Raw genomic sequence first — 27,322 nt, forward strand, 5'->3', positions numbered from 1 at the left:
ACTTGAGGTTCAGCTCCTTTAGCCTTTCCTTGTAGCTCATTTCTCTCAGTTCCAGGACGAGCCTGGTGGCATACAGCTGAATCTTCTCTAACTTTGTCTTGTGTTTAACTAGGTATGGACTCCGTTTCTAGACCATTCCTCCAATTTGTCCAGGTCATCCTGTAGTCTCTGTCTATCTTCATCCATCTTGATTCTTCTCATAATTTTTGAATCGTCAGCAAACATTGAGAGGAATGAGTCTATACCCTCTAGAAGATCGTTTATATATACTGTATTAGAAACAGGATGGGTCCAAGTATTGAGCCCTGTGGGACTCCGCTGGTGACATCTCGCCACTCTAATGTATTACCCCTCGCCGTTACTCGTTGTTTCCTGTTGTTTAAGTACTCCCTTGTCCACTGCAGCACCTTCCCTTTTACTCCTGCCTGTTGCTCCAACTTTTTTAACAGCCTGTTATGGGGTACTGTATATGGCTTGTATATATATATACTGTTATGGCTTTCTGGCAGTCCAGGAAAATGATGTCGGCCCACCCTTCCCTTTCCTGTCTAATTTTTGTTGCCTGGTCATAGAATTCTAGTAAACCTGTGAGGCATGATTTACCATCTCTGAACCCATGTTGGTGGTGCATTACAAAGTTATTTCCCTCCAGATGCTCTATGAGCCTTTTCCTCACGATCTTCTCCATCACCTTGCATGGTATACAAGTTAGGGAAACTGGCCTGTAATTCAGTTCCTCTTGCCTGTCACCCTTCTTGTATATTGGGACTACGTTATTTGTCTTCCAACTTTCTGGTAGGTCTCCTGTTTCCAATGACCTGTTATACACCATAGAGAGTGGCACACTTAGTGCTTTTGCACCTTCCTTTAGAATCCATGGTGAGATTCTGTCAGGCCCAACAGCCTTTGTCACATCCAGCTCCAACAGACACCTTTTGACCTTTTTATGTGTTGCGCAGTTTAACCCTCAAACCACTAGGGGCCCAAATGGATTTAAAACCCACAGGTAAAAAAAAAAAAAAAATTCTTTCGTCTTACAGAAGTGTTCATTTTTGTTCCCTGATCACGGAAAAAAAAATCGTAGGTGGCATATTTTAGCCGCAATAGGGTAGGGAAGTGTGGCAAAAAACCAGCGTTAACAGAGCCTTCGCCACACGAGGTCTACTCTGCTCAAGCTGTCAGGTGGCAGTTGCCACAAATATATTATTACCTAATTATTTCAATGTCTCTGATTTTTTCTTAGTTTTTTGCAGTAATATTATTCAATACAGTGAAATGTGATATATTTATATAATAAAATGTGTGAACCATTGCTGTACTCAAAATTATGGTGTGCATATTAGTAATTCAATTATTATGTTCATAAAACAATAAACAAATAGTTTTGCAGTTTTGCAGTTATAGTTACACTATATACACAGGTTATATATAAGTATCTGCATGTTTTGTTCACCATAACGAACCACTAAGTTGATATTGTGAGTCAAAAAGCAACGAGGAGTGACCGCCACACACCAGCTAGCCACTCCCTCCCTCAACAACACCTCACTCGCCCTCATTCTCCCCCCACAATACTGTTTTTGCATTTATTCACTATACACAGACTTTATATATAAGTATTTACATGTTTTGTTCCCAATAACTATACATCTAAGCTTGTATGGTGAGTAAAGACACGAAGACGTAGCTACTCACACAGTCAGTTGATCAGCGGCCGCCCTCAAGGCCAGACGCACTAATATTTCTCCTTCAACAATATTGTTTGTGGTGTTATTACGCTATATACACACATTATATATAAGTATCTACCTGTTTTATTCACCATACCTGTACAAATAAGCTGGTATGGTGCCGAAAGACCATAGTGGTCACCAGTAAACAACATGACAAGTCGTGCAGACGACGCACCTCCCTCACCAAAATGGCGCTCCCAACCTACTCCTTTTGCTTTTATCACACACTATACACACGTTATATATAATAATCTACATTTGTGTTCACCATAGCGAACCACTAAGCTGGTATGGTGAGTGCAGTCAATAAATGGTGGCCACACACAGTCAGAAGACGACCCCACCACCCTCCCTCCCACAGCCTTACTCCTCCCTCCATGGAGCACAGTGCTAAATATCACCACAATCCTGCTATTATCAGAATCCTGGTCAGTTTTATTACAGTCAGGGGTCTTCTATAATACTATCATCGCTAACTAATAGCATGATCATATATATTATGACATTTGTAGGCGTTGCTGTGGTCAAAAGCTGAACAGCGGTGCTGTGAGCTCATGCTGTGAGCGCCAACCTTGGTGGCTTGCTCAATACTGATACTCTCACACCCAAGAATGTTGGCTTAGATTTTTTTTCTAGGTGACATCTGGCAACTATCGATCGTGGCTGTACTATAGCTGCCCCTATCCCAGGCGGGGCATTTAAATTATAGCGCTAGGCACGAAATCATATATATATGACATGCAGTTTCGGTTTTGTGTATATATATATATATATATATATATATATATATATATATATATATATATATATATATATATATATATACATATATATATATATATATATATATATATATATATATATATATATTAGTATATTTTGGTAGCAGTCTTTCCTGTAGACATATATTATTAAATATGACCGAAAAAGTAAGATTAATAATTCTAACACGAATTTTCTTAATCTTTCGTACATTTCTTTTCACTGTTGGAGGTAAATAAAAAATCAATTCTCCAAAATTCATTTTTATTTCTAGTCTGACACGACACGAGCGAGTTTCGTAAAACTTATTACATTTTCAAAGACTTTAGTTTACAAATACACAACTGAATAGAACTTACGCATCTCCGATTTTATATCTACATTTGAGTGAGGTGGCATTAATAGGGTATTAATTTCATCAACACAAGACAGAACACGAAACAATGGGTATTGAATAGAAGTGTTTGTTGAAAGCCTATTGGTCCATATTTCTTGATGCTTCTATATTGGAGCGGAGTCTTGAGGTGGGTAGAATATAGTTGTGCATTAATTGGCTGTTGATTGCTGGTGTTGACTTCTTGATGTGTAGTGCCTCGCAAACGTCAAGCCGCCTGCTATCGCTGTATCTATCGATGATTTCTGTGTTGTTTACTAGGATTTCTCTGGCGATGGTTTGGTTGTGGGAAGAGATTATATGTTCCTTAATATATATATATATATATATATATATATATATATTATATGATTTGCGTGGTTTAAGGGTTATGGACCTGTCCGAAACGCTATGCATGTTAGTGGCTTTACAAGAATGTAAAAACATCAATACTATGTACTCTCATAAACCCAATGTACCTTCTTGTATATATATAATTAAATAAATAAATAAACTTTGTTACACAGCATCTTCTTGTTCGAAAACAATACTGTCTGTCCATTATTATGTCATTGCTTTCTAGGTGGTTCAACCCATTTGGCTTTAACCATTGTTTCTAGTGTTTTGACTACCATGCTTGTTAATGATATGGTTCTATAAATTAGAGGTTTTTCTCGACTACCACTTTTATAGATTGGTACCATGTTTGCCTTTTTCCATATATCTGCTAAGATTCCTGTGCACAAATATGTCTGGAATATTAATTGGAGTGGAATGCTCAGCTTAATTGCACGTTCTCGATGCACCCAGGAAATTCCATTAGGTCTAACTGCTTTATTTCTTCCTAGCCCCTTGAGTAATTTTTCTACTTCGTTTTGAGATACATCTGTATTCTATGGCGTGCTCTGGAATCATCATTTTGTGCAGACACTTTTAAACTGTTCACTTAGCATTTCACACATTTCTTTTTCATTCTCAGTAGTCCTGTTCCCCACTCTCAATCTTTGCAGACCTTGCCTTTTTGCTGATCTCAACTTTGACTTGGCCTTAAGATTTTCCTTGCACTAGATTCAATTAGTTTACCTTTGCCTCACAAAGGTGGTGTCCTGATTAATTCATTGTGAACCTTTTGCTGCACCCCTGGGCAGTCTTGTCTGTGTTTTTCTTTTTCTCATAGTTGATCTTTGGTGTTTCACTTGCCGATTTGTGGTGCTCTCTCTTTCCAAGTGGGCTTAGTGTTCTGCTGGCATCAATGTCTTGCCCTGCAATGTCTGCAGTGTGATTTTTGGATGTTTTTCCTGCTTCTCCAGGCTCATTACTTTTTTTTTTAAGTCTCAGCCCTTTGGGCTCTTGGGTTTGTGGATTTTTGCTCAAGGCTTGACTGGCTATATGCCTGTATGCCATTTGCTGTGTGGCAGAGTACACTGAATTTTTGGTGAGTGTCCTGTAACCTTCCCAGTAAGGGGTTTGGACCTTGGGCCCCTATTGGTCATCTTGAGCAGTGGTTTTTGGGCCTCTAGTCGAATGGCAGGTTTCTATGATGGTGGGTGTCTTTGCCTTCCAGATTTGGAATATTGTCTAGGAAAATAATTTAGTCTTTTCTGACCACTTCTTCTCTCTGTGTTGGACAAAGGTTCAGCCTCAGTCTTGGGGCCTAGCCTTGGGGCATCTGACAGCTGGGTGGACAGTGCTTCGGATTCGTAGTCCTGAGGTTCCAGGTTCGATTCCCAGTGAAGGCGGAGACAAATGGGCAAAATGTTTCTTTCATCCTGATGCGCTTGTTACCTAGCAGCATATAGGTACCTGGGAGTTAGATAGCTGCTACGGGCTGCTTCCCGGGGGCTGTGTAACAAAAAGGAGGCCTAGTCGAGGACCGAGCCGTTGGGACGCTAAGCCCCGAAATCATCTCAAGATAGCCTACCTTGAGGTTACCTTGAGGTGTTTTCAGGGCTTATTGTTCCCACGGCCTGGTCGTCGACCAGGCCTCCTGGTTGCTGGACTGGTCAACCAGGCTGTTGGATACAGCTGCTCACAGCCTGACGTATGAGTCACAGCTTGGTTGATCAGGTATCCCTTGTAGGTACTTGTCAAGTTCTCTCTTAAACACTGTGAAGGGTCGGCCAGTTTTGCCCCTTATGTGTAGTGGAAGTGTGTTGAACAGTTTTGGGCCTCTGATGTTGATTTCTCTCTCAGAGTACCTATTGCACCTCTGCTTTTCATCGAGGGTATTCTGCACATCCTGCCATGCCTCCTGGTCTCTTGTGGTGTTATTTCTGTGTATAAGTTTGGGACCAGCCCCTCTACTATTTTACACGTGTAAATTATTATGAATCTCTCCTGCCTGCACCCAAGAAAATACAGATTTAGGCATTTCAGTCGGTCCCAATAGTTGAGATGTTTTACTGAGTGGATTCTAGTAGTAAAGGATCTCTGCATGCTCTCCAGTTCAGCAATTTCTCCAGTTTGGAAAGGGTCTGTCATTGTGCAGCAGTATTCCACTCTAGAGAGCACTAGCAACTTGAAGAGTATCATCATTGATAGAGCATCTCTAGTTTGAAAAGTTCTTGTTATCCAACCTGTCATTTTTCTTGGTTTGGTTTGGGGTAGTTGGTTTTCATCTAGTCTGGGGTTTAGTATACCCATTTGGTGATATAGCATGAAACCAAGACATGTGTCTGTTTCCTGCTTTGTTGGCTTTGCTGTTTTGTCCATGGCTCTTCTCTAGGCTTGCAACTTTTGGAAGCCCACCTGGGTGTTGGCCTATTTCACATTTCTGTGTGTCCCTTTGCATTGTTGTGCTTCAGTGATTGGCACACAGCTCATGCTCCTCTTCTTCATGCCCTCTCTCTTTTCTTCTATGGGTCAGTCCTATCCTTTTTCTGTTCAGCAAATTCTGCCTTCTCTGCCACTGTGAGTTAGCTTAAGTTAGCTTTCTATGATCTTTGACGTCCCTAAGGTTGCTATGCCCGCGTTAGAATTGTGAAATATGTTTTCTGCAACCTCCTCAACAGGGTATTGTGCCCACGCTCCTCTTTATTGCTATCCTCCAACAGGGTATTGCTGCCCACGCTCTCAGGAGGGCACACCTGAGGGAAATCCTCCCAGAAATCAGGTGGTGAAAGTAATGAAATGCCTAGTTCTGGTGGGCACTCAGTAGCTCCCTGTCCTCACCTTGTTTCCTTCTTTCCTGTATGATGTTCAGTTCAATAGGCACGTTAATGAGGTGGTAAGCTGGCCGAGTGACCTGGGCCACCAACTAATGACAGTTTAGGTGTACAGTATCACAATTGGGTATTTACCCAGTGAAAACAATAGTTTGTCTTGTTCACTCGATCTATGCTAGTTTCCTTCAAGCAGTTGCATGTTTTGTTCAACCTACACTTCTGGTGAGTTTTATTTTGTTTTGGGTTGATCTCTGATCCCCAAGATCCCCTTGCCTTACAGAGAGAGAGCCACGCTTCGGTTGTGGCTCTCGGTGGGCCACATAGGATTGGCGTGATTTGCTATGGCTGGGCTGCACCTGCACTTAAGCTTGGGTAGCTACTGAGGGCACACCAGAAGAGGGTATTTCATTACATTCAACACTTGATTTTTAAGGAATATTGCTAAGACAGTAGCATATTAGGACATCTTTAGCTTTTATCAATGAGTAAATTTTAAGACTGATACAGTTGATAAAATTGTGGTAATTAGAAGTGAAAATTGGATTTAATATATAATTAGTTTGCCTAGTTATCAGCACAGTACATCTATTTTTATTAAACATTTCTTGTACAGTGGTACCTCGAATAACGAATTTAATCTGTTCCAGCACCGTCGTCGTCATGTGAAACCGACGTCATGCGAAACAAATTTCCCCATTCAAAACAATGTAAATATAAATAATCTGTTTCACCCCCTTAAACAACAATATGACATTATACACTGGTAATATGATACTGTTCATGTAAAATAAATGTTTTGTTTGACTATTCCCGTGTGTAAATTCACTTTACCTTATGATGAGTCGTTGCTGGCTTGAGGGAGCCGATCAGGAGGAAGGGAGGAGAGGGGTTACGGCGAGGAGGGAGGCTCCACCTCTGGGTCAGGCGGGCTCACTCACTCACACAACTACAGGACTACTGTGTGCGACTACAGGAGAATAGGCAGGTACGTAAAAGGGAAAGATCGACCTTTGAGGATCACCCTAAACGGTGCCAAACAGATGGAAGAAGTACTAAGGAATGCTAGAAAATTGCAAAGTGATGAGGATGGGAAAGGGTGGTCGTTAAGACGAGATCTTTCAAAAGAAGATAGAGAGAAGCTGAAACTGAACCTCGCCGAGGCAAAACATTTAAATGAGAGCAGGAATGAAGAAGAAATAAATTCTTTTTTTCTACAAAGTGATAGGGGTAGGCAAACCAGTAAAGTGGTACATAAAGGCAAACCAACAAAATCAATAGAGAGAGGGGGAGTGAAGAATAAGGAGAGGGGGAACAAGTTCCTGAAGATTGCATACACCAACATAGATGGAGTGAGATCGAAGATACTGGAGTTAAGTGATGTAATACAGCTGCAGACACCAGACATTGTTCCACTCACGGAGACAAAACTTGAAGATGTAATTTTAAACGAGGTCATATTCCCAAGGGGCTACTCAATTTGGAGACGGGACAGAAAAATTAGGAAAGGCGGTGGCGTTGCTGTGCTGGTAAAAGAACACCTAAAGGTGAACGAAATAATGACTGCCAATCCACAAGAAGTTGACATAATAGCACTAGAGATCTGCCATGAGGATGATAAACTAATGATAATAAATGCATATAGTCCACCGCCAAGCAACACATGGTCAAAGGAGGAGCTAGATAGTAAACGTGAAGGTCTTATAACAATAATGAGAGAGATTATAGCGAGAGCGGATAACGATAGATCACGACTTTTGATAGTCGGTGACTTCAACTTGAAATCCATAGACTGGGAAGTATATGAAGCTAAAACAGAAGATTTTTGGACCTGTAAATTTGTAGACCTCATCCTGGAAACATTCTTGTATCAACATGTTAAACAAGCTACGAGGATGAGGGAGGGGGACGTTCCCTCCATGCTAGATTTGATATTTACCAGGAAGGAGGAAGAGATATTTGACATTCAGTACCTTCCTCCTTTGGGTAAAAGTGACCATGTCTTTTTGGGAATAAAGTATGCAATGCGTTATAAGCTGGAAGAAAATAAGGAGGTTGAAGCAGTTGAAAAACCAGACTTCAGGAGAGGACATTATGGTGACCTTAGAAATTTTTTTAGTGAGTATAATTGAACAGACTTGATGCTAGGCAAGAAAGTGAATGAGATGTATGTCAAGTTTTGTGAAATATATGATAAAGGCACAAAAAAATTTATACCAAAACAGAGATGCTTTCTTCACTAGGAAGCAGGATTAGTTCAATAGAAATTGCGAGAGGGCTAGAGACCAAAAGACACAAAAATGGAATCAATACAGGAAGAGGCCGAACCCCCAAACATACCAGCGATACAAAGATGCGAGAAACAACTACACGGCAGTGAGGAGAGAGGCAGAAAGAAATTTTGAAAAAGGGATTGCAGACAAATGTAAAACAGAACCAGGTCTATTCTATAAATTCATAAACAACAAATTGCAGGTAAAGGATAATATTCAGAGGCGGAAAATGGGAAATAGATTCACGGAAGATGAAAAGGAAATGTGTGAAACACTAAACGAAAAGTTCCAAAGTGTGTTTGTACAAAATGAAATCTTTAGGGAACCAGATACAATAAGAATTCCAGAGAACAACATAGAGCACATAGAGGTGTCTAGAGACAAAGTGGAAAAAATGCTCAAGGAGCTAAGTAAGAACAAAGCAGTTGGTCCAGATGGAGTTTCACCATGGGTTCTGAGAGAATGTGCACCCGAGCTCAGCATTCCACTTCAACTGATTTTTCAGGCATCCCTGTGTACAGGAGCTGTAGCTGATGTGTGGAAAAAGGCTAACATAGTTCCAATCTACAAAAGTAGAAACAGGGAAGACCTCCTTAATTATAGACCTGTATCATTGACAAGTGTAATAGTCAAAATATTGGAAAAAATAATTAAAACTAAATGGGTAGAACACTTGGAGGAAAACGATATAATATCAGACAGACAATATGGTTTTCGATCTGGAAGATCCTGTGTAACGAACTTGCTCAGTTTTTGTGATCGAACCACAGAGATTTTACAGGAAAGAGATGATTGGGTTGACTGCATCTATCTGGACCTAAAAAAGGCTTTCGACAGAGTTCCCCATAAGAGGTTGTTCTGGAAACTGGAACATATTGGAGGAGTGACAGGTAAGCTACTAACATGGATGAAAAATTTCCTAACTGACAGAAAAATGAGGGCCATAATCAGAGGCAAGGTTTCGGATTGGAGGAATGTCACGAGTGGAGTACCTCAGGGTTCAGTTCTTGCACCGGTAATGTTCATTGTCTACATAATCGATCTACCAGTGGGAATACAAAATTACATGAACATGTTTGCTGATGATGCTAAGATAATAGGGAAGATAAGAAACTTAGATGATTGTCATGCCCTTCAAGAAGACCTGGACAAAATAAGTATATGGAGTACCACTTGGCAAATGGAATTTAATGTGAATAAATGCCATGTTATGGAATGTGGAATTGGAGAACATAGATCCCACACAATCTATAAATTATGTGAGAAATCTTTAAAGAATTCTGATAAAGAAAAGGATTTAGGGGTGGTTTTAGATAGAAAACTGTCACCTGAGGACCACATTAAGAACATTGTGTGAGGAGCCTATGCTACACTTTCTAACCTTAGAATTGCTTTTAAATACATGGATGGAGAAATACTAAAGAAATTGTTCACAACTTTTATTAGACCAAAGCTGGAATATGCAGCGATTGTATGGTGCCCATATCTTAAGAAGCACATCAACAAACTGGAAAAGGTACGACGACATGCCACTAAGTGGCTCCCAGAACTGAAGGACAAGAGCTACGAGGAGAGATTAGAGGCATTAAATATGCAAAAACTAGAAGATAGAAAAAAAAGAGGCGATATGATCACTACGTTCAAAATAGTAACAGGAATAGATAAAATTGATAGAGAAGAATTCCTGAGACTCGGAACTTCAAGAACAAGAGGTCATAGATTTAAACTAACGAAACAAAGCTGCCGGAGAAATATATGAAAATTCACTTTTGTAAACAGAGTGGTAGACGGTTGGAACAAGTTAAGTGAGAAGGTGGTGGAGGCCAAAACCGTCAGTAATTTCAAAGCATTATATGACAAAGAGTGCTAGGGAGACGGGACACCACGAGCGTAGCTCTCATCCTGTAACTACACTTAGGTAATTACAAACTAGGAGTTTTGGACGTTTGCTGGTGACCTTGGTAACTCCTTTGGCCACATCAAGCGTCTTAAATTTATCCTTTCCCTTCAGAATGGTGGATATTGTTGAGGGAGCCCTGCCATGATCAGCCACATGAACACTACGCTCATGCTTTGCTAAGATTTCTTTCTTCACTTCCACAGTGATTGCCTCTTTCTTCCCCTTGCCAACACTTGCTTTCACAGGCTGCTTCTTGGATGACATCGTGCATTCAGAGTTTTAGTCACAAAACCACACACACAAACCCACGAATATCACAATTTTGCGAGGAGCGATGCAGAGGGATATTGGTCGTGCGCGACACCAATACAACACTCTTGTCAGTGGCGGTTGGGAATGTGCTGGAAGCAGCGCAACCCCACCATGTGGTGTTAACATTACTCAAACGAGCGTTCGCTATAAGGGACAATTTGTTGCCGATCGGGCCGATCGTTACCCAAAATGTTCGCCTTTTGGGGTGATCGTTATGCGAGGTACCACTGTATTTCTATACAAATAATATCCAAACCTAAACAAAGAGGACTGAATTCAATGCTTCAGGCTCAACATAATCTCAATTTTGTAATATATATGTAAGCTTTTAAACCTAACCATTCACAACATGATAATTACTATGTAAAGGGTTGACACGATCAATGGTTGTTAAATTTGTACTAATCATAGTACTGTACTGTTCTTACTTTTCATATAGGAATGTATGGTTGTATAAATACTGTTTTGTATTCATTCATTTGTATCCAGTAAGGCCCCTTAAATACAATTTATAGTAACAGGGTGTTGATACAAACATATTGATAGTGAAAACCTTAAGATTTATTCAGCAATATAATTGACACACATAGTTGTACTCTAAATATACTGATTATCACCATGTCCAGTCAGATTTTTTATGTAAATTGTGAGCTCTAATGTTTAAGTAAAGTTATATTAATTTTCCTGCTTTACATATAAACATGTGATAATTATTTGCAAAAATATTGATGTCGTGAGTTGCCTCGGCAGGGTGCAAGATACTCTCCTGACCTGATGTCATTTGGGACGCCTGAAAACTTGGTTATAATCAAACGTATGATGATCAAGTGTGCAGATGTAAGCAACCCAGTTCGCCCACTTCATTTGTATATTGACTGGGCTCATCGTATTGCTAATGAATACTTCACTCAGGTAAGTCAGTATGTAACCACTGTGAATATGGATCCTGCCTGTTGGTACAGTAGTTATTAACAACAAATTAATATTATTAAATGTGATTATAAATAAGTTGATACAGTACAACCTCGATTCAACATACCCCGATTCAACGAATCTCCGGCTAGTTCGCATACTTTTCAGGCCGGATTTACTCACCCGGTTCAACGAACAATGGTTCGCCGAAGCGGGGGATGTTCGCATTTGCTTATGATGTCCAGACAGAGTTCACAGACTGATGGAAAACTTTCCCATTCTATCACAGATTATAATTAATAATTCTCTCATATGACAAGTTGGATCACACAAGTGGACCACACATATGGACCACAAGTGGTAAACAAGCTTATGATTTTGGGACAGAGATCACAGAGTGGTGGAAATCTTTCTCATTCTATCACAGATTACAATTAATAATTCCTTCATTAGACAAGTTGGATCACACAAGTGAACCATATGAACCAAACACCAGCCAGAATATTCCACACAAACACCAGCCAGAGTGATTCACACAAGTGAACAACTGAGTTTCCATGATTTTTATTCACTGATTTGGGGCACACGTATCTTTGTACATTAATTTAAAGGATGAAGCGTGATTACCTAGCTACATGTGGTAAAATCTCCTTATAGACATTTTCTGTGATGAAACAAGATGAGTGAGGGTGGACAGATAAGAGAATATTGTACTGTAAACCTCACTTTACAGTGAGGTTTCACTCACTTTCATCTGTGTCGTCATAGTTTAGTGACCCATGACTTTTGAAAGTTTCATATTAATAAATAATTTCTAAAACCAGTGTTTTAATAGCTTTTTATTATCCTAATTAAACTAAACTAAATAAAACCAAAAATATACTGTAATATGATAGACATCTGCTATTTGAGAAATTACTGTATGTTATTGGAACAACTCTAGCGTGAGTGAGTGGACGGGTCTAATTCTTGTACGCAGCACCATGCGTGTTTTGTTCGATTTCGTCGGCACAGTTCAATGACTACGGCCTCGAAATAATAAAATTAATAAATCAGTTCTAAAATAAGTTTTTTTTATATCTCTTATTATCCTCCCTCTCTTATTATCCCTCCCTCTCTCCATCCCTCCCTCCCTCCCTCCCTCTCTCCATCCCTCCCTCCCTCCCTCCATCCCTCCCTCCCTCCCTCCATCCCTCCCTCCCTCCCTCCCTCCCTCCCTCCCTCCCTCCCTCCCTCCCTCCCTCCCTCCCTCCCTCCCTCCCTCCCTCTCTTTCCATCCCTCCCTTGCTCTCTCCATCTCTCCCTTTCTCTCTCCCTCCCTCTCTCTCCATCCCTCCCTCCCTCCCTCCATCCCTCTCTCTCCAGCCCTCCCTCCCTCTCTCCAGCCCTCCCTCCCTCCCTCTCTCCAGCCCTCCCTCCCTCTCTCCATCCCTCCTCCCTCTCTCCAGCCCTCTCTCACTCCCTCCCTCTTTCCCTCCCTCCCTCCCTCCCTCCCTCCCTCTCTCTCTCTCCCTCCCTCCCTCTCTCCCTCCATCCCTCCGTCTCTCTATCCATCCCTCTCTCCATCCATCCCTCCCTCCATCCCTCCCTATCTCCCTCCCTCCCTCCCTCTCTCCATCCCTCCATCCCACTCTCCATCCCTCCATCCCTCCCTCTCTCCATCCATCCCTCCCTCTCTCCATCCCTCCCTCCCTCCCTCCCTTTCTCCATCCCTCCCTCCTTCTCTCCATCCCTCCCTCCCTCTCTCCATCCTTCCCTCCCTCTCTCCATCCTTCCCTCCCTCTCTCCAGCCCTCCCTCACCCTCTCCATCCCCCCTCTCTCCATGCCTCCCTCTCTCCATCCCTCCCTCTCCCTCTCCATCCCCCCTCTCTCCATGCCTCCCTCTCTCCCTCCCTCCCTCCCTCTCTCCATCCATCCCCTTTCTCCCTCCATCCATCCAGAATTTAAGAAACAAATCAAGTTAAAAAAAAGTTAACTGGGTCAATGAGTTAGGGTTATCAGTGAGCTGGTCCCTTCACCACCTCCGACACACCTCCCCCACACCCCCCCACCCTTACAGCCCATACTCACACACACTCTGCTTAACTCAACCTCCATACCTCCATCCCTCTTTCTCCCTCAAGTCATCATTCCTTTCATCCCTCCCTCCATCCTTTCATCAATCCATCTCCATCCTCTCCTTCCCTGGCTCCCTCCCAGCCTCTGCCTGCTTTCCTCCCAGGCTCCCTCCCAGCCTCTGCCTGCCTACCTGCCTCCCTCCCTGGCTCCCTCCCTGGCTCTCTCCCAGCCTTTGCCTGCCTGCCTGCCTCCCTCCCAGCCTCCTTCCTTGGCTCCCTCCCAGCCTCTGCCTGCCTGCTTGCCTGCCTCCCTCCCTCTCTGGCTCCCTCCCAGCCTCTGCCTGCCTGCCTGCCTCCCTCCCAGCCTCCCTCCCTGGCTCCCTCCCAGCCTCTGCCTGCCTGCCTGCCTCCCTCCCTGGCTCTCTCCCAGCCTTTGCCTGCCTGCCTGCCTCCCTCCCAGCCTCCTTCCCTGGCTCCCTCCCAGCCTCTGCCTGCCTGCTTGCCTGCCTCCCTCCCTCTCTGGCTCCCTCCCAGGCTCCCAGCCTCTGCCTGCCTGCCTGCCTCCCTCCCAGCCTCCCTCCCTGGCTCCCTCCCAGCCTCTGCCTGCCTCTCTCTCAGCCTCTGCCTGCCTCCCTCCCTGGCTCCCTCCCAGCCTCCCTCCCTGGCTCCCTCCCAGCCTCTGCCTGCCTGCCTGCCTCCCTCCCAGCCTCTGCCTGCCTGCCTGCCTGCCTGCCTCCCTCCCAGCCTCTGCCTGCCTCCCTCCCTGCAGGCTCTTTCCCAGCCTCTGCCTGCCTGCCTGCCTGCCTGCCTCCCTCCCAGCCTCTGCCTGCCTCCCTCCCTGCAGGCTCTTTCCCAGCCTCTGCCTGCCTCCCTCCCTGCAGGCTCCCTCCTGCCAGCTTGGAATATCCTAAAAAACCTTCTAGATAACATGACGCATGAACGGAAAACATCATTCATTGGAAGCCTACCAGCCATCCAGAAGGAGTGGGAAAGGAACAACAATTCTAATATACAAGGGGCGGAGGCTATAGTCAGGGATGAAACTGAGGCTGAAACTCAGGAAGTTGCAAACTCTGACTCAGTAGGCCTGGATGTAGATGACATTAAACTAGAAAGTGTACCTGACAGCTCGATAGGTACAGACACCACGACGGTTCTCGATAGAGCAATTCAGAACAGAAGGACAGACTTATGCAAATTTTATGCAAAGGGCATATGCAGACATAGATATGCTGGTAATAAGAAAGGATTAGAATGCAGTTACCAACATCCCAAAAAATGTTTAAATATGCTTAGGAAAGGTGAGTGTCGATTTGGATCAATATGTAGGTTTTTCCATCCTGACATGTGCCAAACCTCACTGGAGGACAGAAAATGCTATGACCTTAGCTGCCCACACTTTCACGTGAAAGGCACGGAACGCTACATAAAGAGTGGCAAGCAGGATAATGAATTTGGAGGAAACTCTATAAATTTTTTATACCAGACCGGCAGAGAATTCAAAAGGAGCAGCATGGAGAGTGTATGGAACTGGATGACAGATCCACTGGCATTCCAGAATTACAGATACAATTACCCACCGAAAGGGAACTACAACTACGACAGAAAACTGCCCTACAACAATCAGTACTGGTCAGAACAAACTCATTATGTCCACGATTAATGGACGTGCCGAAAAAGTCTCCCATTCAAACTATCACTAATAGAGTAACCTCATTCATCTTTGCCAACATACAAGGACTGAAAACAAGAACAAACAACAAAGTACAGTTCATAAATGGCCTCCTCACGGAGTCAAATGCAGTATTTGGAGCTTTCACAGAAACCCATGCAGGGGAATTGTTGGACAGTGAGATCTGGATTCCAGGATATAACCTATACAGGTGTGATAGGAAAATTAGGTCACATGGAGGAGTGGGTCTGTATATTAGGGAAGACCTTGTATGCTCGGAGCTCCTAAACGTTACAAATGAGGTGGTAGAGGTACTGGGATTAAAAATAGAGAAAATAAATTTAGTGATTATACTAATATACAAACCGCCAGATGCAACGGCTGAGGAATTCACAGAACAGATAAGCAAAATAGAGAATAGCCTTGATAATTTGGAGAACCCGATACCTGATATTATTTTCCTAGGTGACTTCAACTTGCCTAGTCTCAGGTGGAAAATAGCAAACAATAATATTATACCAGGAAATCTATCAGGACCTAACCAACCACCGATTAGAGAACTACTTAGATTCTGTGACAAATTTTCACTCAATCAGCAGGTATCGGAGCCAACGAGAAATGAAAATATTCTAGATCTGGTCTTTACGAACAATGAAGACATTATCAGAGACATTACGATATCAGATACCACATACTCAGATCACAAACTCATTGAAGTGCAAACGACCATCAATACTCAGAATAGACCTAAAACGTTGATAAAGCGAGAGGGGCTATTCAGTAAATTCAATTTTAATAATAAAAGGATAGACTGGGAGATAATAAACAGGGAACTTACAAACATTCCATGGGGAACTGTTCTAAATAATACAAGTCCTACAGAAGGAATAGAAAAACTTACTTCAGAAGCGTATCAAGTCTGTCTGAAACATGTTCCTTTGAGGAAAGCCAGAAAGAGATCTAACGTAGAAAGAGAACGCAGACGACACTATAAACGCAGGAAAAAAATAACGGAACTGCTTATGCAGACACGAATTTCCCGTCAAAGAAGGAATAATTTAAATAGGGAGATTGAAGAAATCGAGCGGAAATTGAAACACTCATATGAAACTGAAGAAAGGCAGTTAGAACAGAAAGCAATTCAGGAAATAAAGAAAAATCCAAAATATTTCTTCTCATATGCGAAATCAAAAGCAAAAACCACTGCCAGTATTGGACCTATTCGTACAAGTGAAGGTTCATACACGGAGGATGACAAAGAAATTAGTGAAATCCTAAAAAAGCAGTATGAGGACATGTTTAGCAATCCAATAAACAACATGAAGGTGGAAGATCCAGACATTTTCTTTATGCGGGATATTCAAACCCCGGTAAATATAACTGATATAAACACGAGCGCACTAAATTTTGAAAAAGAAATTGAAAACATGCCCATGCACTCGGCCCCAGGTCCAGACTCATGGAATTCAATATTTATAAAGAAATGCAAAGTGCCGGTAGCACAGGCACTCAGTATAGTGTGGAGGAAGAGCTTGGACACGGGGGAGATACCAGATGCACTTAAAGTAGCAGACATAGCCCCTCTACACAAGGGAGGGAGCAAAGCATTGGCAAAAAATTATAGACCAGTTGCACTAACATCGCACATCATAAAAGTATTTGAGAGAGTGATTAGGAGTCAGGTCACCAATTTCATGGAGACCAATGACCTTCATAACCCAGGCCAACATGGATTTCGAGCGGGAAGATCGTGCCTCTCACAGCTACTTGAGCACTACGACAAAGTCACTGAGGCATTAGAAGAGAAACAGAATGCTGATGTGATATACACGGACTTCGCAAAGGCCTTCGATAAATGTGACCATGGCGTGATAGCACACAAAATGAAGTCAATGGGAATAACCGGTAAAGTAGGACGCTGGATACTCAGTTTTCTGTCAAACAGGACTCAGCGAGTAACTGTCAACCATATAAAATCTAGTCCAAGTGCAGTGAAAAGCTCTGTACCTCAGGGTACAGTCCTTGCACCACTGCTTTTCCTTATTCTCATATCAGATATAGACAAAAATACAAGTCACAGCTTCGTATCATCCTTTGCAGATGACACAAAAATCAGTATGAAAATTACCTCGGCTGAGGACATTGAAAAACTTCAAGCTGATATTAATAAAGTTTTCGACTGGGCATCAGAAAATAACATGATGTTTAACAGTGATAAATTCCAGGTACTCAGGTACGGTAAAAATGAGGACCTTAAACATAATACAGAGTACAAAACACAATCAAATGTACCCATAGTAGGAAAACAGCATGTAAAGGATTTGGGAATAATAATGTCGGACGACCTAACGTTTAAGGAGCATAACCAAGCAAATATTGCGACAGCCAGAAAAATGATAGGATGGATTACGAGAACTTTCAAATCCAGGGATCCCATCACAATGGTTGTACTCTTCAAGGCACTTGTGTTGTCCCGTCTTGAGTACTGCTCAGTACTCACTTCCCCCTTCAAAGCAGGAGAGATTGCTGAAATAGAGGGAATACAGAGAACATATACGGCACGCATAGACGCAATAAAGCACCTAAATTATTGGGATCGTCTCAAAGCCCTCCAAATGTACTCACTAGAAAGAAGACGAGAGAGATATCAAATAATATACACCTGGAAGATACTGGAGGGCCAAGTACCAAATCTACACAGTAAAATAACAACGTACTGGAGTGAACGACATGGAAGAAAATGTAGAATAGAACCAATGAAGAGCAGAGGTGCCATAGGCACAATCAGAGAACACTGTATAAACATCAGAGGTCCGCGGTTGTTCAACGTCCTCCCAGCAAGCATAAGAAATATTGCCGGAACAACCGTGGACATTTTCAAGAGGAAACTAGATTTATTCCTCCAAGGAGTGCCGGACCAACCGGGCTGTGGTGGGTATGTGGGCCTGCGGGCCGCTCCAAGCAACAGCCTGGTGGACCAAACTCTCACAAGTCGAGCCTGGCCTCGGGCCGGGCTTGGGGAGTGGAAGAACTCCCAGAACCCCATCAACCAGGTATCAACCAGGTATCAACCTCCCAGCCTCTGGGAGGGAGCCATCTTAAATTTTCTGGCTCTTAGATTTTCATCCCCTTTTTGTCCATTGCTGTTTGCAGAGTCTGCAGTGGTGCCTCTTCTGCAGGCGGCTTCATCTAGTTGACGGCCTATGTCGGCCTTGTAGGTTCTCCGGGGGGGGGGGGGGGGGCGTGGAGGTCCTGCCCAGAAGGGTCGTGCCAGGTCTAGGGGTTCCTTCGGTCACCGTAAGCCAGTAGTGCCAGATTCGGCTCTGGCCCTCATGCAGAGCCATTGGCTCAGTGATCACTCGGAGCATCATTCGAGCTCTTGTAGAGGTCATTGGCCCTTTCACGGTTCGCCCTGTTGGCGGAGCGATAGGGTGGAGTCTGATGCTGTTTGTTCTCGCCTGGTCCCACGATTCATGGGCAATTCAGGTCATTTTCCTCCAGCCTGCGTTGGCGTTGCTTCTGTCCTTCTCCTTCGGGGGAATTGGGGTTTGTGGGGTGGGCCTCTTCCCCTGTGCTCTGTCAGGTCTCCTGGAGTGGGTTTCCTGCCTGTTTTCAGTTCCGAAACAGGACTGGGCAGGTCTGCGATTCATACTGGACTTGTCCTGTCTGATCCCTTGGGTTTTTTGTCCCTCCTTTCAGATGACCACTCTGTCTTGGGTCCGGCTGCTTGTGGCGCGGGGTGCCTCGATGGTGTGTCTGGACCTCCGGGACGTGTATTAGCACGTCCTGATTTATCCGGTGTTCAGGGACTGGCTCAGTTTTGCCATGGAGTGACAGACTTACTGCTTTCGTTGCCTTCCTTCCAGTTTGGATCTGGTACCTCGCATGTCCACATTCCTTAACCGGGTCATGGTGACGCGTTTGAATTTTAACTTACCTCGACGATTGACTGGTGTGAGCTCCCAGTCAATCTGTATGTCTGCTTGCCAGGGATTTGGTTCCTTACCAGCTCGCCAGGTTTGGGTTTTTGGTGTTCTGGAAGAAGTCCCATTTGGTTTCCTCTCAGGTTCAGACTGGGACTGGGCTGTGGGACTCTCAGACCGCTTCCTTGTCTCTCCCTCTGGCGACATTGTTGCAGCTGCGGTCTCACTTACGACTGTTTTTACAGGGCACCCGGGTCACACATCGGTTGTTTGGGCTGTGGTGCGGGATCCTGATCTTGGCCGTGCTGGTCTTCCCGTTGGGTAGGATCTGGCTTCAGCGGATGTTCTGGTTTCTTCGGGGGCATACATGTAAAAAAACTAAAGAATTCCACATGCTTTGGCTGTAGGGACGTGAAGAAGGGGGCATGTGACATCATCATTGGGTGTGCACCTGTGCGTGAAGCACCCTGCAGTTTTATTTTTTATATTTTTTTATTGTATATGATGCATATTTGTGTCCTTTACAAAATGTATACATTATAGCATTCATAATGCTCCATGGAACTGTGATACATGTGTAAATGATGTGCCCACAATAAATGTTTATTGTTGCAATATTACTTGTTCAAAATTCACCACTATTTACACAGTAACACTCTGTATTACTCACTACTTTGGAAGAGAGTGATAATCAACGAAGCAGTCTATGGTACGCAGCGCGACTTTGCTCTCGATGCACCAGGTACAAACAGATTTTTGCTTCCTGATTCTTCATTCTCTGTGCTTGCAAAATAACACACTCATGTACACATTTGGATTTAGTACCTGTAGGTGGTATGTAGCCAAGCTTGTGAAGTGTAAGGTAGTCTTGAAAGTATTATAGGGAAAGATCAGTTTGCAAGGTAATCTTGAAAAGATCCCTTTGTAAGGTATTCTGGAAGAGATTCAGCCATTCTGGAAGAGATTCAGCCATTCTGGAAGAGATTCAGCCATTCTGGAAGGGATTCACCTATTCTTGAAAAGATCTATGGAAAGCACCACCATGGAAGCCCCTAACACTGTTCACTTATGCTACTTGTATCAGATGCATCATCACTGAACCCAGAAAAGATTCATCTATGTATCATCTATAAAAATTAGAGATAACACGGGGTGAGCATAGGGGGCACTCGGCTACAACTGGATACACTTGCTGTATCGTCCTTATCAGTGCTGTATCACTTGCATCCGACCTTTATGTTAGGTCCTTATTGTACCTAGCTTCATCAATATCATGTTCTTTAAACAAAAGGTCTGAATTTCACTGATGGAGAGCGATCTTTCAATACTGCATCCGACAGGGGATTGGGAGCCAGAAGCGCAATCACCATCCTTGGTTGCTCATTCAGAACTGATCCTGCCAGAAGCCCTAGGAAAATATGGGAATTTTTCCTGAGGGGGGAGGGATCCCCATAGTTATCCAGGCTGATATGGATATATTAGACTTTGGCATCTGTCAGTGTGAATGAAGTTCTTAGGCCTACCAAGGACCACGAGCCCAAAACCTGGCCCCCTCAGAGAGGCATGAGGAGCAGTGGCTTATAGACTTGCACATGTGATTTGGAGTATTCTGTGTCTGCCATTGACCGGATCAGGGCCCCCAGGAAGGTAAGCATCCCAAAACAAACCCCTATTCTGGTTGAAACTACTACTAAAAGTCAAACGAGTGGACAGAAATCCCAAAAGAAAAACAAGCAAATGAGCATGACGTCACCCTGTGCCGCACCACCGTCTGTGCAGCTCCCCCCCCCTCCCCGGGAGAGGGAAGGGGAAGTCCAGACCCCTCATGTCGGCTACCCACACCTTCAGTTCTCGGCTGATGTGGCGAGGCGTCATGTTACTCCAGCTCCTAATTCTTGATTTCAGTACTGTGCTTTGTGTCTAGTGCTGTCTTCAGAGGTGGTGTGCTAGCTGGGAGTAATCTTCACAGATACTCGGGCTGTATGAGCTTAGGGTTCTCTTCACTAAGTGCCCTGTAAGTAAATCTGTTATAAATAGGAGTAAGTTCTATGGGGATCTAGTATTAAATTAGAGTATGGTCAGTAGTTAGCATTAAGAGTTATCAAGTATGGGAGATCTAAAAGGCCCGGCCCCCAATAAACATACAAGAGTAAACTTATAGTGGCTTATTACTGCAATTGTCAGCCTAGAGGTAGATCATAGATCTCCTGCACAGGAAGAATGGATACTCCTTTAAACTAACTTACTTATTTATTAACCCCTTAACAACCCCCCATATACATTCACACCAATAACAATAATTACTTTACCACACTATCTTACGTTAAAAGCCTTGGTCCACATAGGCAGGATACAAGGTTTACACTGAGAACAAGCTAGGGTAAAGTACTACTAGTGAAGAACTTGAAGCTTGAGTCAGCTTAGGGTAGGGAGACCACGTGGTTCCACTGGGACCACCTTAGAATAACTAGGAATATAAACACTAGGAACACCTAATTCATACAAAGTATAATACTCTTCACATTAGAACACGCCTATGACAGACAATGAGGACACAATACAGTATACTTATCTTGGTAAACTAGACACAGAAATACAGAAGCAAGAGGAGGAGGTACTATTCACCACAACGCCAGCCCAGAGAAGGCCACATCCAGCGTCCCATCCAGGGCTCCCGAGTTGTTGTGGTGCCGGGAAGAGCCTAATTGATCGTGCAGCTATACACATTAAAAATCTTCACCGATGTACAATATTGTTTACTTTACTCGTTCTAAGGATAGTTAGTAATTACTACAATGTTATACTTAATCCACTACAAACTCAAGAGTCTGAATGCTTTGTGAGCAACAAGATTCATCCTACGTTTGGCAAGGAAGATACAAACAAATACACGTTGGCAAGCGTGTCAAATATATGGTAGTTTATTTAGCTCAATTTGACCTCTGGTTTCCAATTGAGGAACCCAGGGTCGTAACAAAATCATAAATCCATGATTTATGATTTACGAAAAATCCATGACCCATAAATCACCTTGTGTCTACCTCTGCTTTGTATTTTGCCGCTCGGTGATAGACAGCCCAGAGTGTGCTGGGGGGTTTCTTCCTACCTTGTTTACCTTGGGGTAAGAGGTAGTTTGCACTGGTAGGGGTGCGAGTTACTGCACAGCTAGTTTTCACCTATTTATAATGGCTGGCTCTGTTCTGCCAGGGTATGTTGTCATCTTGCAAGGTTTTTCTTTTGTTTTTGATTTTTGCCTGGTGGGCGTTGGGGTCTTTCTTTGGTTGGTTGTCCCCTATATATAATTAGGGTTATGTATATACATATCTGTGTTCTTGGTGGTATCCCCTGCTAGGCCCTTGTTAGTGGACACGTCCCGGGGGTGCAGCTTTTTATCACTTTGTTTGGTAGTTTTGGGCTCTGGTTCGCAGTACCCTGCCTGAGCTTACCCTTAGCGATACCAGTCTAAAGGCCCTGGGGAACCCCGCAGGGCGCAAGTGATCCGTTGAATGCGACCCCCTGGGTCCCCTCTCGCTTGTGAGAGTTTGAGGGCTGCTCTGTTCCCCTTGTCTCAGTGTGACTCTCCTTGGTTTTGCCTCCATCATGTTGCCTGTTGGGTCGATGACATCTTCGACCCAGAGTCCTGCAAGTTTTGCTGCTTGTTTGTGACTCAGTTCACCCAGTCCTCTGATGACTCTATTCGGGTGCAGGCAGCTCAGGCGTTGCATAGTAGGTTTAGGATGTTGCGACGCACTAGGTGATCCAGGTTTACCTGGGAGGCGAATTTGAGCACCTCAGAGTGTGTTTGATCAGTCCGGCAACCAGGAGGCCTGGTCGACGACCGAGCCGCGGGGACGCTAAGCCCCGGAAGCACCTCAAGGTAGGCTAAACCGGAAGCCCCGAGGCTGCCCAGTTTTGGTTACAGGGACCTGGACTTCGGAGTGTTGGTCGCTTCAGCCTTGATTCTCTCTGCACCCCCCCTCATCCTTCCCCTGCTGTTCAACCTGCCCCTCCCCTGCTTCTGGCTCCAAAGCATATGAGGATTTTGTGGTCGGGGCATGGTTTAGATGGTTTTGAAACTTGGGCAGTCTCGGGGGATGCATCTTCTGGGGTGGCGACGGAGGCATTTGAGTCGGTTCCTCCAGCTGTGGCTTCGGGGTCTGACCTGTGGGCTCCTTCTCTTTCTGCCTTTTTTGGCTGTCCCGGCTTTTTCTTTTTAAGCTGTGGCTTTTTAAGATGACTCGGCCCTCAATCCTAGTATGGAGATTAGCGGAGCGGGGAAGGGGGTTGACTTGGGGGTCTTGGGCCCCATTGGACCCCTCCTGTTTTTTTTTTTATCCTCTGAGCGAGGCTTACTGTTACAAGGAGTGTGGTTTTCTCCCCCCCCCCCTTCCCCCTCCCCCCTTCCGTGTACAAGTTGGATTTGGTGTTGACCCCTTCCCGGGTTCAGTTCCATGTTCCTTCGGGTCCATCGGTTCCGTCCTTTCGGAGGTTTACGGTTTCCCCGCATCCTGCCTTCTGAAGTGCGGGAAGCCATTACGGCTTACCTCCTGCGTGACCCTGATTTCGCCTCTATTATGAATCCTTTGTTTTTCAGGTTTGCATCTTCATCTCCCTACTGGGTTTGTTATGAGGTTCCGGAGTTGTCCTGGCTTGTGGACTGCCCCATGTTTTCCTTGGATGCTTGGCATACTTTGTCGTACCTGCATGCTTGAGTGGCATGAGGTACTGACGGTAATCCAGGTTTACCTTGGAGGCGAATTTGACCTCAAGAGTGTGTTTGTTCGCCCCGGTCCTTTAGCGGGATTTTAGCATGGTGTAGCTGCATGTGAAGGTTCCCTCCTTTTCGGCTGCATTGGTCGCCGAGGACTTGCGTGCTCATGGCCTATTGGCTTCAGGCTTGTGGTTCATTTCCCTCCTGGAGTCTTTGGATTGGCTTCAAGAAGATGTAGAGGCACTTGGGACTGTTCCTAGGTCTGGTGTCTTGGCATCGGCGGCGTGTGCATCATTTGCGCTGTTGAAGCTGTTTGCGCCGATGCTGTGGGATGCGGTGTCCCTGTTTTTTGCTTCATGTGTCGGCAGGTGCTCGCTTCCTACCTGGAATCTGCTTGGGCCCCTGGCTCTTAGGTTTTCATTCCCTTTTTGTCCTTTGCTGTTTGTGGAGTCTGCAATTGGGCAGTTTCTGCAGGCAGCTTCTTTTAGTTGTCGTCCGATGTCGGACTTGTTGGTTCTCCGGGGGTCCCAAAGGGCTTCTTCCCGGATGAGTCGTGTCTGGGCTCGAGGTTCCACTCGTCGTGGTAGGCAGTTTGCGCCGCCATCAAACCTGTCTTCGTCTGGTCGGAGCGGTGATCGCTCTGTGCATAGGTCGGGTTCTTGAAAGGGGTATCAACCTTTTTGCAGTTCGTCCAATTAACCCCTTAAACTGCGCATGGCGTATATATACACCATGAGTAACATGTTCCACAGTGTGCATGGCGTACATATACGCCATAGGGTGCCAGGCCCAATTCAAATGGCCCGCGGCTACACGGGGTTCACATTAGCTTCCTCAGGGCTCTTGTAAACAGACGCCATTTAAAAAAAAATCGTGGGCAGTATTCTCAGGTGTGAGAGCCACTGTACTGTTGGAGCAACCAAGGCTGGCATACGCAGCATGAACAAACAGCATTGCTATTCAGCTTGTGACCACAGCATCGCCGAAAAATGTCAGAATAAATATATAATTGCTATTATTTAGCGATGACAATATTACAGATGACCCCTGACTGTGATATAAATAACCAGGGTTGTGATAATAGCAGGATTGCTGTAATAATTAGCACTGTGATGCTGAGAGACGGAGGGAGATAGCATCGTTTACTGACTGTGTGGCCACCTGTTATTGTCTGCATTCTCCATACCAGCTCAGTGGTTCTCTATGGTGAACACAAATATGATACTTATATATGATGTGTGTATTAGTGTAATAACAGCAAAAGGATTATGCTGGGAGGAGCCATTTGGGTGACGGAGGTGACGTCGTCTGCATGATTTGTCTAGCTGTTTAGAGGGTGGCCATTGTGCTCTTAGGGCACTCTACAAGCTTAGATGTACAGTTACGGTGCATACAACCTGTAGGTACTTATATATAATATATGTATATAGGGTAATAACACTGCAAACAGTATTGTTGGGGGAGAAAGTTTAGTGTGTGTGACCTTGAATGAGTGAGAGAGCCGCCAGCTGACTGTGTGTATAGCGACGACTCCTAGTGCCTGAACTTAGTATATCAGCTTAGCTGTACAGTTGTGGTGAACAAAATATATACATACTTATATATAACGTCTGTATATAGTGTAATAACACCACAAACGGTATTGTTGGGGGAGAAAGTTTAGTGCATGTAACCTTGAATGAGTGAGGGAGCCGCCAGCTGACTGTGTGTAGCGACGACTCTTAATGCCTGAAATAACTATATCAGCTTAGTTATACAGTTGTGTTGAACAAAACATGTTGATTCTTATATATAACGTCTGTATATTTTGAATAAAACATAAAACAGGATGGTGGGAGGAAAAAGTGGGCGAGTGAGGCGTTGTTGAGGGAGTGGCAGCGAGTGGCTGGCTGGTGTGTAGAGGTAACTCTTCGTTGCTTTTCGACTCTCAATACCAACTTAGTGGTTCGCTATGGTGAACAAAACATGCAGATACTTATATATAGCCTGTGTATAGAGTGTAGTAGCAGCAAAACTATTTGTTTATTGTTTTATGAACATAATAATTGAATCACTAATATGCACACCATACTTTTGAGTATAGCGATTATTCACCACTTTTATTATATAAATATATTACAATACACATTATTGAATAATATTACTGCAAAAAACTAAGAAAAAATCAATCATAAGAACATAAGAACAAAGGTAACTGCAGAAGGCCTATTAGCCCATACGAGGCAGCTCCTATCTATAACCACACAATCCCACTCATATACTTGTCCAACCCGCGCTTGAAACAATAGCGGGACCCCACCTCCACCACGTTACGCGGTAATTGGTTCCACAAATCAACAACCCTGTTACCGAACCAGTATTTACCCAAGTCTTTCCTAAATCTAAACTTATCCAATTTATACCCATTGTTTCGTGTTCTTTCTTGTGTTGATACCTTTAATACCCCATTAATATCTCCTTTGTTATGTCCATTCATCCACTTGTAAACCTCTATCATGTCAACCCTAACTCTTCGCCTTTCCAGTGAATGCAATTTAAGCTTTGTTAATCTTTCTTCATATGAAAGATTTCTAATTTGGGGAATTAACTTAGTCATCCTATGCTGGACACGTTCAAGTGAATTTATATCCATTCTATAGTACAGCGACCAAAACTGAACTGCATAATCTAAATGGGGCCTAACCAGAGCAAGATATAGCTGAAGAACCACACCAGGTGTCTTGTTACCAACGCTTCGATTAATAAATCCCAGTGTCCTATTTGCCTTATTACGAACATTCATGCATTGATCCTTTTGTTTTAAATTCTTACTTATCATAACTCCCAGATCCCTTTCGCAATTCGACTTCGCAATCTCAACACCATCTAGCTCGTATCTTGTAACTCTATCATCATTACCTAGCCTCAAAACTTTACATTTATCAGCATTAAACTGCATCTGCCAATCCTTTGACCATTTCAAAACCCTATTTAGATCAACTTGAAGTGATAGTGAGTCTTCTTCCGTGTAGGTTCCCGGGGCTGGGGAGGGGCTGACTTGGGGGGGCCTTGGCCCCGTTGGACCCCGTGGGGGTTTTTATCCCCAATCTAGGCGGGGCTTGTGATTACGCGGAGTGGGGTCTTTCCTCCCCACTCGTTGTACGTGCTGTTGGACGTCGGCCCCTCCCCGGGCTCGGTTTCTTTGCCTTTGAGTCGGTTGGTTCCGTCCTGTGGGTGAATGTTTCCTCCCACCCTTTTTTGGGACGGTGTTTTCGTCATGTTTCCCCGTTCTTGGGGTTCTACGTGACTTCTGATCTCGGGTGCGCCTGCGCCTTTGTGTGCCTTCTGGACTAGTGTTGGCTTCTGTTCTCGAGGGTTCGGGAAGGTTTTTCGCTACTTCCCCATTATTAGATCGTCTGTCGGCTCCTCGTCCTTGTCGCAGTTTTGGGCTACTTGTGGCCCGGTTGGGCTACTTGTGGGCTGGTTGGGCTACTTGTAGCCCTGTTGGGCTACTTGTAGCCCTGTTGGGCTACGTGTAGCCCTGTTGGGCTAC

General features: G+C 44.1%; 1 protein-coding gene across 10 annotated transcripts in view; it reads left to right on the forward strand.

The window, feature by feature from the left end:
* LOC123757285 (high affinity cAMP-specific and IBMX-insensitive 3',5'-cyclic phosphodiesterase 8B) overlaps positions 1–27,322 on the forward strand; it is a 787,483-nt gene that overhangs the window by 731,822 nt on the left and 28,339 nt on the right. For 8 of the 10 annotated variants that reach the window (XM_069323837.1, XM_069323836.1, XM_069323839.1 and 5 more), the window contains one exon: positions 11,265–11,426. In XM_069323837.1, coding sequence (XP_069179938.1) covers positions 11,265–11,426 — 162 coding nt within the window. Of the gene's footprint in view, positions 1–6,679; positions 7,338–11,264; positions 11,427–27,322 lie in introns of those variants that run through there. The other 2 variants (XR_011228393.1, XM_069323843.1) reach the window with 2 other exon arrangements.

This window comes from Procambarus clarkii, chromosome 13 (assembly GCF_040958095.1).
Source record: "Procambarus clarkii isolate CNS0578487 chromosome 13, FALCON_Pclarkii_2.0, whole genome shotgun sequence".
Lineage (NCBI taxonomy): Eukaryota > Metazoa > Arthropoda > Malacostraca > Decapoda > Cambaridae > Procambarus > Procambarus clarkii.